This window comes from Ciconia boyciana, chromosome 5, assembly GCF_034638445.1.
Source record: "Ciconia boyciana chromosome 5, ASM3463844v1, whole genome shotgun sequence".
NCBI classification, from domain to species: domain Eukaryota; kingdom Metazoa; phylum Chordata; class Aves; order Ciconiiformes; family Ciconiidae; genus Ciconia; species Ciconia boyciana.
The window spans coordinates 29,620,795-29,640,999 of NC_132938.1; the positions used below are offsets into that span (position 1 = coordinate 29,620,795).

At 39.8% G+C, this 20,205-nt stretch overlaps 1 protein-coding gene across 1 annotated transcript in view; it reads right to left on the bottom strand.

The window, feature by feature from the left end:
• CORIN (corin, serine peptidase) overlaps nucleotides 1-20,205 on the bottom strand; it is a 161,187-nt gene that overhangs the window by 63,477 nt on the left and 77,505 nt on the right. The window contains exon 6 of the mRNA XM_072862094.1: nucleotides 5,502-5,615. Coding sequence (XP_072718195.1) covers nucleotides 5,502-5,615 — 114 coding nt within the window. The remainder of the gene's footprint in view (nucleotides 1-5,501; nucleotides 5,616-20,205) is intronic.

The following is a 20,205-nucleotide window of genomic DNA, read 5'->3' on the forward strand; positions in this document are numbered from 1 at the left end:
TAGCAACCAAATTTTTGGGAGTACTGAATATTTTCATTATTACAGAAATGTCAGTCACTGTGAAAGTTACTACTGAACTATCTTGAAACCGAACTGAAACACCTTATGAATGAGCCTAGGATAAGACAAATTTTACAGCATATAGTCTGATCGAAGGACAAGTGTTTTAAGAATTAAAAAATCAATCATTTCATTAATTTAATTACAAATTCATTAGAAAATTATAACCTTCAGTTAATATCCTATATTGTCCTATATCCTATACATAATATCCTATAGTTAATATACTACAATGATCCCTACAGAAATAAGGCAGACTCTTCAAACTACTCATACACTTAAAACTTGCATACATTGGCTGGACTTGAAGAAAATATATTTTTAGGGTTAATAGTAATTTTTGCCATTCATTTTTCATTAATGGAAGTTTAGTAGTTTGGGTTTTTTCTCAACAGAAGAAGAAAACTCTTCATTCCAATAAGATTAAGAACATAGCTGCCCTCACAGATGGCTGCGGCCTTTGTCAGAAAAGGGGACATGAACTGTCAGGATGCCCAAAGGTCTCTTTGTAGCACTCTGAAGAGGGAAGATAATGAAAACCAAACCAAATATCCCAAACTAATGCACCTTTAAAAGTGTGTTTAACTTAAACCAGGAATAAAACACTGCTGTGAAAAACCTATAATTTTAGGGTGATTACTTTGCAATAAAAATAACTAGTACAAGGTAACAGTAAGGTTGCCCTGAGTGTCTTAATGGTGTATTTCCATGCCTTAATAAGTTTTGGTAAAAATGTTCCTCTAATCGTGCTCAGCTGCCAAGGGGAGCTGCTCCGGAGCTGGCCTGATCCGCAGCGGAGCGGCAGACCTTGGCATGCAGCGGGGGTTTCTGAGGCCGGGAAACGCCAGGGCAGCGGAGAGACCCACCAGAAGCCAGCAGCTCTCCAGAGATGCTGACTGAGGCCTGGGCATTGCCAGAGCAACCGCGGCCACCCCACACCTATAAAAAGCAGCCTAGGGAGCGCGAGCGACCAGATCATGGCGTGGCAGCTTGTGTGGCAGGCCGTCGTCACCCTACCAGCTCTATAGGTGAGTTCAGTTGGTGGTCATCACCCTCCCAGAAGGAACTTAGCTATGGTATCGACCCAGCAGAAAGCTATGTCCTCTGCACTTGCCAGAATGGATGTGGCAACCCAGACAGAGCTCCCACAAAAACATGCAGCCACCCAGGTCTAGGCTGCAGAGAGTGCCAGAGCCTTTCACTGGTAATGGATGGCAGTAGTGAGAACAGCTGTGTGAGGTGTGACCAGGTGGATGATCTGCTCAGCCTGGTGGCAGAGCTACCAGAGGAAGTAGAAAGGTTAAGGAGCATCAGGGAGTCTGAGAAAGAGATAGACTGGTGGAACCATGCTCTGCCCTCCTTGAGACAGAAACAGGAACAGTGACCAGAAAAAAACAAAGATCAAGGGAATCCTGTATTCTCCCCTCACCAGACAGAAGGCAGTAGCTTAAAGGAAATGAGTGAATGGAGGCAAGTCCACGCTCAGGGTGGCACGCAAACCCCCTCCTTGCCTGTCTCACCTTCCCATGTGCCTCTTTACAACAGGCATGAGGCTCTGGATGTGGAAGGCCAGTCAATGTGGATGACAGTCTATCTACACCAGAGGTGTTGTCAAGGTCAGAAAGGCCTACCTGCCATATCATGACCACCTCCATGAGGCAGAAAAGATGGGTTATAGTTGTAGGTGACTCCCTTCTGAGGGGAACAGAGGGTCCAATATGCCACACAGACCTCCTCTTAGGGAAGTCTGCCTCTCTGGGGCCCGGGTTAAGGACATGACCAGGAAACTTTGTAGCCTGGTATGGCCCTCAGACTATTACCCATTACTGCTCCTCCAGGTGGGTGTCGATGAAGCCGCAACACATAGTCCAAGGGCAATCAAAAGAGACTTCAGAGCCTTGGGATGGTTGGTAAGGGAATCTGGAGCACAGGTAATTTTTTCCTCTCTCCTTCCAGTTACAGGCAGCAACATTGGAAGAAACAGACACACCCAGTCTATTAATACATGGTGCCATGGCTGGTGTCACAGCCACGATTTTGGGGTTTTCGATAACAGAATGGCCTACCCAGCACCAGGTTTGCTGGCATCGGATGGGATTCACCTTTCTCAAAGGGGCAAGAGGGTCTTTGCTCACAGGCTAGCAGGGCTCATTGACAGACCTTTAAACTAGACTTGAAGGGGGAGAGGGATAATATGAGGCTTGCCCATGAAAAGCTTTGGGATGACACACCAAGGTTAGAGGGACAGGGTGCTAGCGAGGGCCCTCAGCCTGTTGCTCTGAGGCATGCTGGGTACATTGCAGCACACTTGAAGTCTTACGGAGATGAGCCACGGGCTCCTGAGGTAATAGGGGCCAACAGGGAAACATCGGTGAAATACCTCAAAGGAATTAAGGGGTGTTCTTAGAAGGTGACACAGCCAACAGCCCAGCTGAAGTGCCTCTACCCCAACACACACAGCATGGGCAACAAACCAGAGGAGTTGGAAACCACTGTGCTGCTAGAAAGCTGTGACCTAGTTGCCATTACTGAAACCTGGGGGGATGAATCCCATGACTGGAGTGCAGCTATCGATGGCTACAGGCTGTTCAGAAGGAACAGGGGAGGAAGGAGGGGCCAAGCCACTCTCCATGATATTTGGAAAGCCATGGCAGTCATGTGAAGTCCCTGGTGAAAAAGGGAAACATTGTACCCATTTTTAAAAAGGGTAGAAAAGAGGACCCTGGGAACTATGGACCTGTGAGCCTCAGCTCTGTGCCTGGGAAGATCATGGAACAGATCCTCCTAGAAGCTACACTAAGGCACATGGATGACAGGGAGGTGATTCAAGACAGCCAGCATGGCTTCACCAAGGGCAAGTCCTGCCTGACCAGCCTAGTGGCCTTCTATGATGGAGTGACTACATCAGTGGATAAGGGAAGAGCTATGGATGTAACCTATCTGGACTTCTGTAAGGCCTTTGACATGGTCCCCCACAACATCCTTCTCTCTAAATTGGAGAGATACGGGTTTGGTGGATGAGGAATTGGTTAGATGGTCACATCCAGAGGGTAGTGGTCAACGGCTCAATGTCCAGATGGAGATCAGTGACAAGTGGTGTCCCTCAGGGGTCTGTATTGGGACCAGTACTGTTTAATATCTTCATCAACGGCATAGGCAGTGGGATCAAGCGCACCCTCAGCAAGTTTGCAGACAACACCAAGCTGAGTGGTGTGGTTGACACACCTGAGGGATGGGATGCCATCCAGAGGGTCCTGGACAAGCTTGAGAAGTGGGCCTGTGTGAACCTCATGAGGTTCAACAAGGCTAAGTGCAAGGTCCTGCACCTGGGCTGGGGCAACCCCCAGTATCAATACAGGCTGGGGGATGAAGGGATCGAGAGTAGCCCTGCAGAAAAGGACTTGGGGGTACTGGTGGATAAAAAGCTGGACATGAGCCGATAATGTGCGCTCACAGCCCAGAAAGCCAACCGTATCCTGGGCTGCATCAAAAGAAGCATGGCCAGCAGGTCGAGGGAGGTGATTCTGCCCCTCTACTCTGCTCTGGTGAGACCCCACCTGGAGTACTGCGTCCAGCTCTGGAGCCCTCAGCATAGGAAAGACATGGACCCGTTGGAGCGAGTCTAGAGGAGGGCCACAAAAATGATCAGAGGGATGGAACACCTCTCCTACAGAGAAAGGCTGAGAGAGTTGGGGTTGTTCAGCCTGGACAAGGGGTGGTCTTTCAGCACTTAAAGGGGGCTTATAACAAAGATGGGAACAGACTTTTTAGCAGGGCCTGTTGCAATAGGACAAGGGGTAATAGTTTTAAACTAAAAAAGGGTAGATTCAGACTAGATATAAGGAAGAATTTTTTTACAATGAGGGTGGTGAAACACTGGAACAGGTTGCCCAGAGAGGTGGTAGATGCCCCATCCCTGGAAACACTCAGGGTCAGGTTGGATGGGGCTCTGAGCAACCTGATCTAGTTGAAGATGTCCCTGCTCATTGCAGAGGGGGTAGACTACATGACCTTTAAAGGTCCCTTCCAACTCAAACAATTCTATGATTCTACAAGGTGACTTAAGAATTTGAGAGGGGCAGGGACTGCAGGAAACACAGCATCTTTTATCAGACAAGCTTTCAGGCAAGTAAGTCCTCCTTCAGTTTTGCTATTTCTGCTGTGTAATTCAAGAAGGTCTTATTTGACCTTCACCCCCTCTCCCCAACTTTTACCAAGTATCCTAATAAAAGACAGCCTCTGCCTATAAACGCTGTATCATTTAACAGACAGGCTTTCTTTTAAAGGTAGTCTTAACTCATGAAATATATAATGCTTGTTTTTTCAAGACATGTAATATTTTTATTCTTATATTACTAATTTCTTCTTTTCCCATTTCTAATGGAACTTGAGAGCCATAATCTCATAGGCGTTTTTACATTTTTTAGCTTACATTAAAAACTGATGCTAAAACTGACAGGAAAAATTCAAAGATAAAAACATACAATACTTTTTATGTAACAGAAATTGTATCAACCTTCATTAAGTAAATTGTAGGCTATTAAAGGAAAAGCAAGCTCTAGCCTCATTCATATTGAGACCAGGAGGAAATTGCAGCCATCATTTATTCCTTGGAGTATCCCAGATAAAAATCTATCAGCAACTTTCTTAAAAGCAGCTTTGTGAGTCCTGGAATGCCCAGGCTCTTAAATCACTAATAAGAACAAATCTTTTGAGGCAAGTCTAAACTGCCTCAACCACAGGTCTGACATTTTCCAAAGTCTGAATGCACTGCACTGTTTTGTGGCATCATGTCATACTATAGTCCCTATTTTGTCATTGTTCCACATTTTCCTTTTTTCTTTCTTTTTTTTTCTTTTCATTGTTTTCCTACTGTACATTTGCTCAGCTTTTCTAAAGGTGTTAGTAGTCCAAGGATGTTCTTGTCAACACAGAAGAACACACAGGAGCTCTAAAGATACACACTACCACAGAGAAATAAATAAGAAATTAAGATATTAAGCATGTATATTCATTTTTCTTTTCTACTGCACCATATACTGGGTTTTATTTAAATAAACCACATCCAGGGATGAAGCCAAGAGAACTTTCTAAACAGATGGGTTTGCATCTGCTGTTTATTATCAGAAGTACTCTTCTGATGCATGTTATTGATCCATTTAAAAAAAAAAAGCCCCAAAATAATTCTAATTTCCACCTGGTTCCTTGCAGAAATCTTAGAATCTGCTTCTAGGCATAAAATGTGATAGATCAAAAACACATGCTGTGGCCAGAGTGAGCAAAGGTAAACACATTCAACGGCAACTGAGAGAGTCCAAATGTCAATACATGCAAATACTACGCAAAGCTCCTATTCTGTACCAATAGCCTTCTTTAGTTTTTAGGTTTCCCTGAATGGATTCAGTGCTTCAGCGGAATGCTGCAAGGTTTAAGAAACTTACTGCAATGGACCTCATCACTCCAATCATCACAGTCATTGTAGCCATTACACTGCAGTTTCCCTGGGATGCAGATCCCACTGGCACACAAGAAACTCTCCTCTCCTCCGCACAGTGCTGGAAAAGAGAAGAAAAGAAAGAATGCATGTTAAACTTTTCAGGGTAAGAAGAAATAAGCAGAAATTAAAGATAGTTAGAACAATGAGTCTTAATTGATGCACTTAAGCAACAAACCTCAAATTAATCAAATTCAAGCAAGTGCAAACTGGCATTTTCATCTATTTTTTGTTATTTCAAAAATAGGTATCTAGGCTGAGTTAATCAGTGAGGTTCAATCTACCATTGCCTCTAAAAAGCAGCTGTACAGAGTAACTGTTAAAAACTGACCTTAGGATGGGTTGAAACAAGCTCTTTTTTTTTTCCATTAAATAGATGCATCGGATTAAATATCCAACTAAAGTTACAATAGATCTTCCCAGACTAGGTGTTCAGGCAAAAGATTACCCGGTTGAGATTTAACAGTATCATAGCACAGACACCTTTCTAGAGGGGAAGGATTCCTCAAGCATTAATATAACTCCCTGAACACTAGAAGATAGTCATCATGGCTATTCAATATATGGGGAATTGAGATACCTAAAGAGACAAAAAAAACCCTAGAACTTTAGGTGTCTCACTGGAGATACCTTGCAGGGCCATTATGTTCAGAGAGAGGGAACTCATAATACCTTCCCATTCAAGTCCTTCGAGGCACTTAAAATATAGAGATGGAGATCACCATTAATTTGTTTTACACCTTAGTCCATGCAATAGAGACCAAACTTCCAAGCTTTTGCTTTAAAAACCCTTGGCTGAGAAAAATCCCTGTAAAGCATACAGATGGGGAAAGATATCAAGTGAAAATTACATGGGGATGCAACGAAAAGATGTCAAGTAGAAAAGCAAATATTCAGTACAGAACCTGGTTGTTGGTTTTTTGTTTTTTTTGTTTTTTTTTCCAAGAGCCACAGTTAACAGTCAGGCTACTCAGCAAAGCTAAACAAAACAGAAAGTTTCACCTCCAGTAAAAGATCAGCAAAAAAACCCCAATAACTTTACTTTAAGCATACATATCTGAAATGAAAAATAGCTTTCAGAGATGGAGGAAAAAAATCCTGCCACCTTGCCAGTGTAAAGCTATTAAACGTATCCATGTGTGAGAACAGTGAGTTCATACAATAAAATCTCATGAAAGTTCAAAATTCTGCTCATAGAAATTCCATTGTAATTCAAACTTTGTACCCAAGTTTGCCAAGAACGATAAAGATCTCTAATTGTAGCTTTCAAACTTTACCACAATGCAAATCACAGGTACGAAAAACCATCAGTTTCAGCAGCAGCAGCTAGCTATAGAATCTCTTCCTCCATTAAAGTCATTTTGCAACTGATCACAACATAGCTCCATATTTCTCATTTTAAAATGCCTAAATTTGCATTTTTCTTATTCCTATAGGAGAATTCAGTTCCTATTTCTTCTCCCTTTATTCTCTGAACCTGATGCTTAACCAAGCCTGGAAAGTATATTTATAATCTACATCTCAAAAGCAAAAAAATGCATGTTGAGTATTCTCATCATAATTTTGTATTCCTCATAACATGTCTACCAACAAGTGTATTCATGCAGAATACAGTTTAAAATTAAATTAAGGACAAATAACGAAATATCTAATGATATGATTTTTAGTAGCATGAGCTTTTTTGACCTCAGTTTGGCACTGCAGTAAATAATAGCACAAAGGTAACACACTACATAAATTTCAGATGAAGCTATTAATAAATCAATGACTATGATGATAATTGTGTCATCACTTTACTTGGTACTGCACTCAGTAGAATTCCTAGTGTAAGGAATTATCCTTAACAGTGAAGTATTAACCACAATAATGTATTGATTAAGCACATTCTTGGGCAAACAAAAACTGAGCTTAAGTGAAAGATCAGTCCTAAACTCACACACTGCTGATGTCCCATTTAAACTCCTCTTTCTGGAGCCAACATTCCACTTACAAAAGGAGAGAAAGTTCTTTTTAATCTCTTCCAATAAAACAGTCTGTCATGAAGTAACTCGGAGCATACAAGTAATCCCATTTTATACGTCTTCAGAAGAATAGAAATATAAAAATGAAACAAAATGGAAAGCAAAGTGGTGCTGATGAAATCTGGCAGTGTTTCACAAAACGTGCAGATACAATTTAAGAATATAAAAGATGAAAGGTAGAAAGAGATGAGAAACATGAACTAATAAATATTGACTCTCCATGCTACATCACTTTTTATCTGCTTTATTTGGTTGTTAAGCCGTACTGTTTCATAGACTTTCAGGAATTCATTATTTAGTGATGTATCTTGATTTTAGTAAGTGTATCATGAAAGAAAACTTGATGGAAACTTTTTCCTTAAAATCTCAAACACGTCTTTTATCTTACAGTGCTTTGGACTGCAGGGTAGCAAATGTTATGCCTCTTTTTTTCCATATGTGAAAAGCTGAAGGATAGGAGGCCCAAGTGATTTGTCCAACGACAAACAAAGAATCAGGTGAACAAGTGGTTTATAGAAGCGTATTCCTAAAAATCTAAACCTAAATCAGGAAAAAAAAAAAAAGGTTACATCCTTGTTCTGACAACGTAAGCCTCTTACTTCTTGAAGCATGCTGGTCTTCACAACAATCTCTTATGGGGAATTTTGGCTGTTGGTGGGAGACCAGTATCCTTCAGCCCTGCTGTTGCCTTCACTTTGGCAAGGGACAGTTTGTCAGTCTTCGTGTTACTCAGTACTTTTCTCTCTTCTCACTCTCTCAAAGCATTTCCAATGATGACCAGGACCCTTTCTAGACCTAGGCCTGAGATCCCCATGGTTTTGTACTATCCCTCAGTTGCACTGGTTTTCTTATCACTGCTATCCTTAATCTGCAGCTAGCGGGTACAACCTACAGCCTAGAATACAGCTTTTTGCCATTCTTTTGCATTATTGAATCCACCAGGACAACCTGCCCATAGTGACCGTCAGAGCCATGAGTGCACCAATAGGCCTTGAATAGCCTTGAATGACCCTGACCAGCCTCACCTGGGGCCTCCACCCACACACTGCCCATGGGCTCAAGCTGAGCTCAAGGCTGGGACTTCAGTCCCTGCCCGAGCACTGCTGTAGGCACAGCCTTCTATCCAGCTCCAGCTCCTGGATGGATCCCTCATATATACACAGTAGCTGGTCTGCAGCCCTAACTTTGGCCCTGGTTCCTAGGTGGGCTTGGAGCCACATTGGAGCCTTGTCACCAGTCCTGTCTCTGGTCCCACCTCCCAGTTGGGCTCTCTGATTGGACCCTGGACCTCGTTCATCACTTCGCCGTGTCTGCGGCCAGCTCTGCCTGCTGCATTCAGGCTCTGCATCCCAGCACAGCCTGACCTCAGCTCCCAGCTTGCCTGCCTGGAGGGAGCAGCCCCACTCCTGCTGCTCCCTGATGGTGACCTCAGGTCTTTGGCTGTTGGGTTACAGCAGGCTGATTTCTCAGCCTGGCTCCTCGTGGTGCCTTATTTCAGATAGTCTGATGCTACCTGTCAGTCAAAGACATAACTCAAGATCCAACAGCTGTTTGATGCCTCTGGCCAGCTATATTAGAAAAATAATGTGATATTGACAGGCAGGTATTCTTTGTCCTGAGTTCTCCATTATTCTTTCAGTTATCCCAGGTGCCACCTCTGCCTTTCCATGACTCCACAGTACACGTGGAAGACATCTTTCACCGCAAAAGTAGCGTGCCCATTGTCCCTGCGCAGTGTATTAGGTATGCCACCATTTGCAAAGTGAGCATTCAGTTTCTTTAAAACTACTCTTTCCTGAGCACCCTCCAAATAACCCAACTCCTAGACATTAGAATATTAATAACTGGTTTGTTCCCTTCATTAAAAGTGAACAGTCACCTTTTAACATCTAGAACGCCTGATTTAGATTTTCAGTAGGGTGCAGAATCACATTCTGTTGTCAGTCAGTATATTATGACTTTCACAGTTGCAAAGTATTATCTATCTCATGATAACTGCTCTTAAATCTGATGGAAATACCACTGCCTCATTTTAAGGAAAATCCCACCTGCAAATACAACTAATATTCCTTTACACAGTACAAGTCTCCATCATCCTTTTCCCTAAAATTCTTTCTTTTCTATTTTCTGATTTATAAAATATCCCCCATTATTTTGTGGTTGAGGAGCAGACAGAAAATTTCTTCAAAAATCTCATTACTTTCTCTAGTAAAATTGAATTTCATGCCTTGTCTTATTAAATACCATAAGCTTGACTTGATTTTTAATAGTGAAAAATATCAGCTACTCGCAAAAACTCCATACATGATCTTATTTGTTAAAGATTAGCTGATTTATAAAAGCACTGTGAAGCAACACCATAAAAAAAAGCCTAGGCAAGCCAAGATGTTCTTACAGAATACAGAATCTTTTATGTGTTCCAGACATAAAGGTTCTCTTCCCAGCTCTGCTGCAAACTTTTTGTATCACCTTGGACAATTCAAGCAATCTGTGCCTTAGCTCTATATGTACAAAAAGATGAAAAAACTTCTCTGTTTTCTTGGGCTCTTTGAGGAGAAAAGTCATTAGCCTCAGTACTACGAAGTTAATACTGCAGGAGTCTTATGAACTTATTTTCACACTGATGAATTGATATTCAAGATTTCCCACAAGGATTGAAATATATTTCCATTTTGGGAAACATCAGGATAGTTCTCAGAGGAGCATCACTGAATGCAAGAAGGTCAAGAGGAAAACCTGAAAGATAAATCTCAATGGAAACAATACAATTTTTGAGATAGAACAAAGCCATTTAAAACTGCCATCAGTGAATGACCCATTGTAAAAGAGATCAACAGGCAGTCATGAAAAGACTATTACACCTGTTAAATCTGCCCTTGGGACTAAAGAAGGAGCCTTTAATGTGCCTACAAAAAATATAATTTCTGCTCAGGATCAGCCTTTCTGTATAGCAACATGATATTCTTCACAATTTGCCAAACCACTAGGTGCACAGTGGACGTACCACTGAGCACCGGACATGCCTAAACATGCAGGGTGTGTTTTTCAAAAATGACAAATAGCTCCAGCTTGCACTGACTGCAAGTGCAATTAATTATCCAGATTTCCAATTTCCTTTGTGGTCCTAGCATAGCAGTCCTTTCTATTGCACTATGGCAATGGATACACACACACATACTCTCAGCACTTTCATTTTTACTCTTAACTTTTGGCAGCAGGGGATTATTTTTTTTCAACATATTTACATGCTTTTCTAAGCCTGAAATATTATTTTATCATCCCCAAGAAACAGGACAATCTTAGACTTAGTCAACTGACACACACACCCTTGTATGAGAGATGTGTAATGAAAACTTATGTGAATAATTTCAAAATCTTTTCTATTACATTCCCAGGTGCTCTCTCCACTTGGGTAGCACATGATCTTGATTTTGCAATAAAAACATTATTTTCCAGTTGTGTAATGGGGCCATGGTTATTGCAGTCAAAGCTACTTATGCAATATATTTTAAAGAAGGTTTCTAACTTTACAGAAAGGTGCCCAAAATACATAAGAGACTTTAAAACAAAATTTTTCAACTAGTTTGTGCCATTTAATGTTTGTGCCTCCTAATCAGAAGCAAGGTAGGGCAAAACCACTAGCACCATCCTTTTGCACACCCTTATAATGTGCTCCTCAGTAGGTTCACTCACTACCTATTGTGTGGCTGGGTGTGTTTCATAACTTCTAACTGAAGAGTTACAGCCTCATCTCTATTCTACCATTTTTGGAACGGTATTACAAACTGCAAAATATGATAGTCTTAACAGCAACATAAGATTAGATAGCATTCACATTCTCATTTTACAGGGGAAAAAAATGAGGCACTGAGATGTTAAGGTGAAAGTTATAAGAAATAACGAATAATAACTTTAATTGTCCAATCTAAGACACTTGTCTAATCTAAGAAAGTGATTTTTTTTTCTGGAGAGTAAAGACTCTGATGTTATTTTACATGTTCAAAGAATAGCTCCTGTTACATTTACTTGTAGCTGCAAAAGCATGTTACAGTTGCAAATAAATGCCAGCTATACAAATGAAGAGTCCAGTTAATTGGAAGTGTGCAAAGAACAGTTGAGAAGATTTTTATTCCAGTGCCTTGCTCAACATTACATATGGTCTCTGCAACAGTGACAGGGAAAGAATCTCATTCTATATTATAACATCACATTTTCTTTATTATGAGCCGATCTTTTTGTTTCTCCAGTTCCCTACCTTATGCATTGCACTTTCCAATTGCTACAATCAGTAAGCCCTACAGGGGGCCCTAGAAACAATAGCCTTCTTCAGTATGGGCTCTGGTTCCCTGTAGACCAGTGTTTATCCCACAGGCGATGATGTCAGGTAAAAATAGAATATGATAACATAATCAAAAGATTGTAATTCATCATACAAGAAAGGCTGTTTGAGGTTGGAAAGGCAACTTTAACTGACTTGGAAATCTTACATTCTTCTAACTTGGACTTTTACGGAATTTCCTGCATGTTCAAAAGAGAAAACAGCATAAATAGATCAAAAAGAACCATTAAAGGAACAATCTTGATTTGCTTACAGATCTCCATCAGTACACATCTTCACTGGAGAGAGCAACAATAACAGACTTCTGCCTTCTGGGTGAAGATGCCAATTTGGCCTGGGATAACAAAGGTAGAAAACAGGAAGGATATTTATCTGACCATTTTTCCTACAGATAGAAGAGCAAAGATTCTTGAGTCCCATATTCATTTCTGGGCTGTGAACAAAAGTGTGTTCAAGCACTTATAAATCATTCTGACTCTTCCTTCCTAATACATCTCTATCCTATTCTGCTCCTATCCATTCTGATTTCCATCCCAATCCACTTCCCCATTTCTTCTTACTTAAAGTGAGCATCTTCCTATTTATCTTGTATGTTACATGCAAACAAGAGGAAGAATGAAATCAGTTTTCCTTCTCTGTTTTAGCACCCAGCAGCAATCAGAAGGAATTTTAAGAAAAATTGATCTCACCTCTTGCAGTCTTCTAATAGGTGATGACTGGATATGTTTGGTCCAGTCACTGCAGTGTTCAGGGCAAGGAGAGCACACACACTGTGAACAGTACCTCCAATGAATGTAATTTCTGCTTTCTACCGAGCTTGTGCAAGAAGAGGTTTTCAGAATGTTGACAATTTGATCCCACCTCCAAAGATCAGATTTTAATGGAAATTATAAAAGCCTTGTCTTATGCTGTAAAACGAACACTTTTGTTGAATATTGAATTTCGATACTTGATCTGAAACCTAGAGGATTTAGATACGCAACCATTTACAAGACTTTCTTGAACACAGACAAACAGCTGCATACTCAGAAATGCTGGGACTGTTTGAAACAAAGCAAAAGAAGAAAAAATAAAGCCTGAAATAGATGTCTGAAGTAAAAAAAAATGGACCATTCCACTCAAATTTGCCAAAATTATTAAAAATTGTAAAGGTGTTATTATAAAGGAATGTGCTGGGAAATGTTAATTATTGATGCCTCTGTCAATAATTCACACATTTATTAATATAGTGATGCAAATATTCACACACCCAAAGTCCTGAAGAAAAAACAATGTTAGGTAAAAGAAACCCAAAGAAAATGGAAGCAACCCTTGCTGATAGAGAAACTTGCTTGTTTTAGACCTTCCCCAGAAAGGTTTACAATCTGGAAAAGCTTCCAAAATCCCTGACTAAACACCATTGGTGTCAAAAAGTGCTTTATTTTACCTGTGTCTGGTGTACTATCAAAAGTGTCTCTGAGGAACCAAGACCATTTAGGTGCTGTACTTCCCAGCTAGATTACTGGAATGCCATCTATAGAAGATTATGTGGGCAGATCCCTGGAAGGCTGCAGATAGCACAGACTGAAATAAAAATATTATTCTACCATCCTCCAGGTTGACATCTGGTTGCATTTCAAGGTACAGCAACAGATAAAGCACTGTATATCTGTGAAAATGACCATGAAAAGTGCTGCTAATTTTTTGTCGAAGTGAAGAGGAAACAACATTCACTATCTAATGCTATGAAAGAACTAGGAGGTATCAAATAAAATTGCCTTTAAAACAATCAAAAGGTGGTACTCCTCATACAATGCATAGATAAGCTGTAACACTTTGCAACAGGATACTATGGATGCTAAAGGACATAGATTCATGAAACAAAGGGACAAATGAATAGAAGAAAAATCTATGGTGGGTCATAAATTACAGAAAAGTCCTTGAATCATAAACAGATGGAAAATGCAGGGGTATTTCGCAAAAGTATTGCCACATAGTCTTGCTCTGTTCTCCTATTCTTCTCTGGGCATGTGATCTTGGCAGCTTTTGGAGTCAGCATTACAAGATAGACGGACTTTTCATCTGACTCAATACAGTCACAATAGCACAGTGGGACACAGAGGAATCCCTGTATTCTCTTGCCTGCAAATTTTCATCAACTGTTTCCTATACCCTATGTACCCTGCAGTACAGTGTATGCATCTTGTAGCTGTCAGTTCTAGAAAGTTTTGATCCTAGGATCACGATCACAGAATTAGGAAAGTTGGCAACTCCTTCCCGCCAAGAAACTGTCCATTTCTCTATTTCCTTACAATGCAAAACACTGTGAGAGAAAGAACACAAAAGACCTTTCTCTTCCACTCAAGTGAAGCGGCCTAAAAAGGCCACATAGGAAACTCCAAGCTGGAAAAGAAACAGGCAAAGAACAGTAAGGCAGGCAGAGATAAACGGTGGGGGAGGCAGAACGGGAGAAAAAACAAAATCAAAGGACATAATGAAATATAATGCAGGGTCAAGAGAAGTAAAGAATGAGTGCTTGGGGGAAATAGTTTTTTCAGCTGTGAATGTTTCCTCACACGAAACACCACCACAATCCTGAAAAACATTGTGTGTCCCTCAAAACATTATTCCACTATTGCCGTTTCTGCAGCTGGTCAGTATCAATGTTACACATACACAGATCATCTCTCTCTTCTTTTCACTGCATTAAGTAATGCAAGGGAGCAAAAGAAAGATAATGTCTTCCTAATTTTAAAGCTTTTTCTCAAATAAATTCTGTATTGGATGTGTATAATTAGCTACACATTGCCAACAGAAAAATAAATACCTGGTTGTAACCAGATGCTGCCTTTGAATCTCTGCTCAAAGGTATTCCTCAAAGACAATTCTCTAAATTAATACCAGTGTGAAAAATCCTGGAAGATAAACTGGGCACCATGGGAAAAAAGAGTATCAGAACAATTTTTATTGGTATTTGATTCTTGGAACAAAACAAAACAAGATCTGCATTAGTTAAGCATATTTGGTTAAGAAAATTAGTAGTTTCCTTGTATACATTATATTAATTCTCTTGAGTATTTTCTGTATTGTTTGCACTATTGCAGCTTATGCAGGACAAGACAACATATAATGTCAGCCACTAGAAGAAAGTTTGAACTGTTTGGCTGAGTTACTGCAAAACTCAAAGCTGAACTTGAGTAAAGGCAATGCTATTATCATAAGAGAGAAGTACTGCTGAAGTCTATAGTTGTTAATCTATTAACATCTATTAACTATTTGTTTTTACAGTATCTTAAAATGTTATACATTAACTGTTAATGACTATTGATAATATTCTTCATGTGATGCTCCAACTAAATGCTTCTTCTCCAGCTTAAAACAGGCTAAGAGCTCCTGTGGTGGCATCTTCAAACAGCTGAAAGAGCTCACCCCAATTATTCATGCATTTAGCCCTTTCATGCCCTTGAACCTTGCAGGGCATTTATCAACATGTACAATAATTAATTTCTGTGTTTTAGCCAAGAAGGGAGATTGTCTGGGTTATCAGCAATGGTTTTCCTGCTCACCAACTACTATAACTTTTCTAACCAGAAAAAATTAAAAGACTGTATCCAACTGAAAAACTGCTGCAATAACCAGTGAGTAAAAAGTTCACAAAGATTTATTTGTCTTACAGAACAGAAAAGTTCTGTTACTTACAATTTAATGCTACTTATGATGTCATGTGTTACCTACGCATATGCTTTCTTACTTACATTCCTTTTCATGATTCCGTTTTTTTTATTCATTCCTTTTTACAATTTAAAGTTTAACTACTAATAGGAAGGCATATGCATTCGTAGTATATAGGAATTATTAGAATACCCAGAAACCATTACAGCATGTAAAGTCCCTTTCTTACATTGTTCAGAAAAAAACAAAGAAAGAAAAGCGCAATATCTTTTAAGAAACTAACATAAAGAAAAAAAAAGTAAGTTAATGTCTCCATTAAATCTGGATCGGGACTAAAAGCCATAACATTCACTCCAATAGCAATGAAATTGTGATCACAGGAGGATTTGCAAGAAAAGGTACCTGAAAATATGTACTTTCATATATTTAGCTTTCACGAGTTGAAACATTGCAAAAAAATTCTGTGGAGAGATAAAATCTCCTAAGACAAAACTGTAAATTCATTCTTGGAAAAAATGCTATGAAAAATATTTTCATAATTTGGCACAACTGATAGCTATTTAAAAACAGTTTCTCACTGGAAAAAAAGTCTCATTTGTTTTTGTCATATACTTTTTTTGTATCTTTAAGAACTAACAGTATAAATAATATGCAACATAACAATGCAATAGAATTTATATTCTATATTTAAATTTTAATGTACTATGTCTTTTATATAACTTAAATAGTATTATTTGTTACAAATCTCATGGCTATGAAGTGCAGTTCAGGCCTCTTGTGCATCATTTTTTAACAGAAACAGACATTTATAATGCCTCTTTAGTAATAATACAAAAGAGAACATTGCCTGACAGTTCCATACTGTCACTTACACAGTTTCGCTGTATAAAGGGCAGAAGCATCATATTCACTGCTGCTTTTGAAAGCATTTTACCATACAAATTAACTGAAAAATAATTTCAGGGCTCTTGTGAGAGCTCCACGTTAATGTAAGTCAGCTCATTGTGTTGCTTTACTCCTCATTCAAGGCACTGTGGTTTTTTTCTCCACAGTTTTAACAGCATTGCCTATGTTAGCTGGTCAAAGCAAATAATATAACAGAAAAACACAATGACAGTTGAAAGAAAGAAAGAAAAACAGAGCTGGAATATTTCTGTGAATAGGGATATGTATAGCAGCCTTCAGGAATGTTTCTGAGATTTCTTCCCCCCCAAACGCATTATTGGATTCATGTGGAATGAATGACTGATGATGCTTCCCCCTCACTCCCTTACATGCTCACAACTTATTAGAACTGTGAAACCAGTTCAACCATCTATCTTAAATCTCAACAGCTGGATTCCTAAAACTATTTTCAGAGTAGCTGATTTTCTCACCTACTGGGAATTCACTTGTCACTTGTGTGAAAGGATATCAACCTGACTGATGCAGCCCTGCCTACAGAACTGCACCTTTTTCTCTGTGACTCATTTTGTACACTCGGGTGGTTTTACTATAATGGCACATGGCTCAGATTTTCCAGTACATTCAGTACATCTGCTGTCACATCAGGAATGTATGTCATAATAGTTTCTCCATAGTGGTAATGTGCACTCAATTTGCAATGCCTGTGGAGGAAAAATCTAGACAAAGAGATAAATATTAGCAGTGACACATGAACAAGTACATATGCACTAGATAATCCCAATTCTAACTGATAAACGTTTTTCAGGAAAGTTGGTAATTGTCCCCAGGATAAATGCTCTGGATTCTAACTAGAAGATCAGTCATTCTCCAACAGAGCTTGGAAAGGCATGTGAGGTTCAAGGATTTTTTGGAGGAGTGATCATTTTCAGTTCAGAAAATGTGGAAGATATAGAGTATTTAGTCACAGTCAGACAAAAATCAAGAGAAAATTTTGTTTTGGATTGGGTGATACTGTGCTAAAACAAGCAGGTATAGCAGCCAGACCTTATTTTTGATAAATACAAGGAATAACTAAAGCCCCAAAAGAGAATTACATCATCACACAAATCAAATTATATGCAAGGCATATGTGGGCAGGGAGGGTTTCACTGCATGTAATCTGGAGCCATTAGTCCCCAGAAGAAACCACGAAGTTGAGACATAAGCAGCCATATGCCAAGGACATGCTCTTGGAATTTCCAGGAACTGAGCCCTGAGAAGAGCGTGAAGAGCGCTTTGGGCTGAGCACTAGGTAAAAAGGGATTGGAACAGTGAACTGACCCCTGCTGTTTGGTTCTACTGCATTCAGAGAAGTAAACTCTTTCAAATATACAAATTGCAGAAAGAAATATTCAACTACAGCATAATTTACTTCTCTAGGAGAAACCACCTAGTGAACCTGGACTCTCACCTTTTTCAGTCATAGAGGAATCACATTAGAACCATTCTTTTAAACAAAAAAAGTCAAAATATTCTCTATAGTCTATCATTCTACATAGCCAAGCATCATGCACAATAGTTCATGAAAAAATTAATTAAAAATGCCTTTTGTTTTATACAACAGGATGTCAGAACTGCCAATAAGCAGCCTGGGTCTCCACAGTCTGCCAGGTAGGGACAATGAATCTCACAACTGGCTCTAGATATTTTCCCCTAGTGAGAACTAGCAAGCTTCCACTGTGTACTTCTCTGTAATTTATGCCGTTCACTACCAGATAGATACAAATCCTGCCATACAGATTATGGCAGAATCATTAAACAGGCACTACTCTAAAAAACTTCTTCTCTAGCAGTATTAAATATATTATTTTAGCCAGAAGATATTCTGAAACTTGAAAGTTTCAGAAGTCAGCAATCTCTTCTGGCTTGATCTAAATGTTCAGCTGTCTAGATTTGGTGGGGCTTTTGAACACTTTGGCCAGCTATAATTTGTCAAAATTTAATAGGCACATTTATATCATACCTTGTATTCAGTCCGTGTACCACACACGCATGAAACCCAGGTCTCTAACATCCTGTTGCTTTTTCAGAATAATACCTCATTCTGTGCCCAGTATGAGTGTGCTCAATTAATGATATGCTAGTCACTCATTGCTCATTGCTAGTTACTCTCATTGTTCATTGTACAACCCCTTACCATACTTATGTATTTACGCTACAGCCTCTTACCTTATTTGTTATTTGAACCTGCCATGAAGACTAGATTATTGTACTCCTAATTCCTATGATGTTCATCACTATGATACCAAAGGCATCAACACGCATATGGTTACAACATCCCTGTGAGCTAAATGGACAGTTTTATTCCCATTTTACAAAGGGAAGTTGAAGCATGGAAAAATAAATATGCATTTTTATAATTACTTGCTTATGGTTCCCATTTGGAGAGATCCATTAGACCTAATTTTTCAGCATATTTAGCATATATTTATATCATATGGTTAAAACACAGCTCCCAGTGGCTTTCACTACAGCAACTTGCCCAAAATCCCATAGGAATCCTACAAAAGACATGTGGATAGTGTTCAATTTCCCTGGAAAGCATTCAACCACCTTCAACAAGACACAATCCCTCTTTGTATATTTCCCCACCTCAGCCATTACAAATGTTCCCACAGGTGAAGGTAGGTATGGACAACAGCCTCCTTTACTTCATGACCCCTCAAAACATGTCCTAACAGATGGAGAGAATCCAACTGGTAAAAAGACTTGGTCCAATAATTTAAGGCTATATCATTATGCATATTCAGAAAGTGCAAGGAGATAACTGAGGATATACAAACAATCTTAACTGTAGTATTAACTAACATTCAAAGATACACTATATAACCTCACTGATCTTTTAAGGTAGTTTTGAGCGTTTAACTTTTTAGTTTTTTTAAACAAAATTGAAAAACAATTTTCACCATATCATTTCTTCTTGTTTATTGTCACCCAGAAGTCATTAACAAAGTTAGAACCCACAGATGGACCATACAAGCCTCTCTCACTTAGGCTCATGGGATGATGCATACCAACAGTGAAGTCTCCGATGCCAGCAAGAGAACTCCAGCAATGCGGTCAATGAGAAAAAAGAGTTAGGCTTGCTGCTCTCAGGTCTGATCTCACCCAGATTTGGATCTAGAGAACAGAGCAGCAACTCTGAGATGGAAATGCCTTGTATTTAGAGAGTGGCTGGAAAGCTGCCTGGCAGAAAAGGACCTGGGGGTGTTGGTCGACAGCCGCCTGAATATGAGCCAGCAGTGTGCCCAGGTGGCCAAGAACGCCAATGGCATCCTGGCTTGTATCAGGAATAGTGTGGCCAGCAGGATGAGGGAAGTGATCGTGCCCCTGTACTCGGCACTGGTGAGGCCGCACCTCGAATACTGTGTTCAGTTTTGGGCCCCTCACTACAAGAAAGACGTTGAGGTGCTGGAGCACGTCCAAAGAAGAGCAATGAAGCTGGTGAAGGGTCTAGAGCACAAGTCTTATGAGGAGCAGCTGAGGCAAATGGGATTGTTTAGTCTGAAGAAGAGGAGGAGAGGAGATTGTTTAGTCTGAAGAAGAGGCTGAGGGGAGACCATATCGCTCTCTACAACTACCTGAAAGGAGGCTGTAGCCAGGTCAGTCTCTTCTCCCAAGTAGCAAGCAATAGGACAAGAGGAAATTGCCACAAATTGCACCAGGGGAGGTTTAGACTGGATATTAGGAAAAAT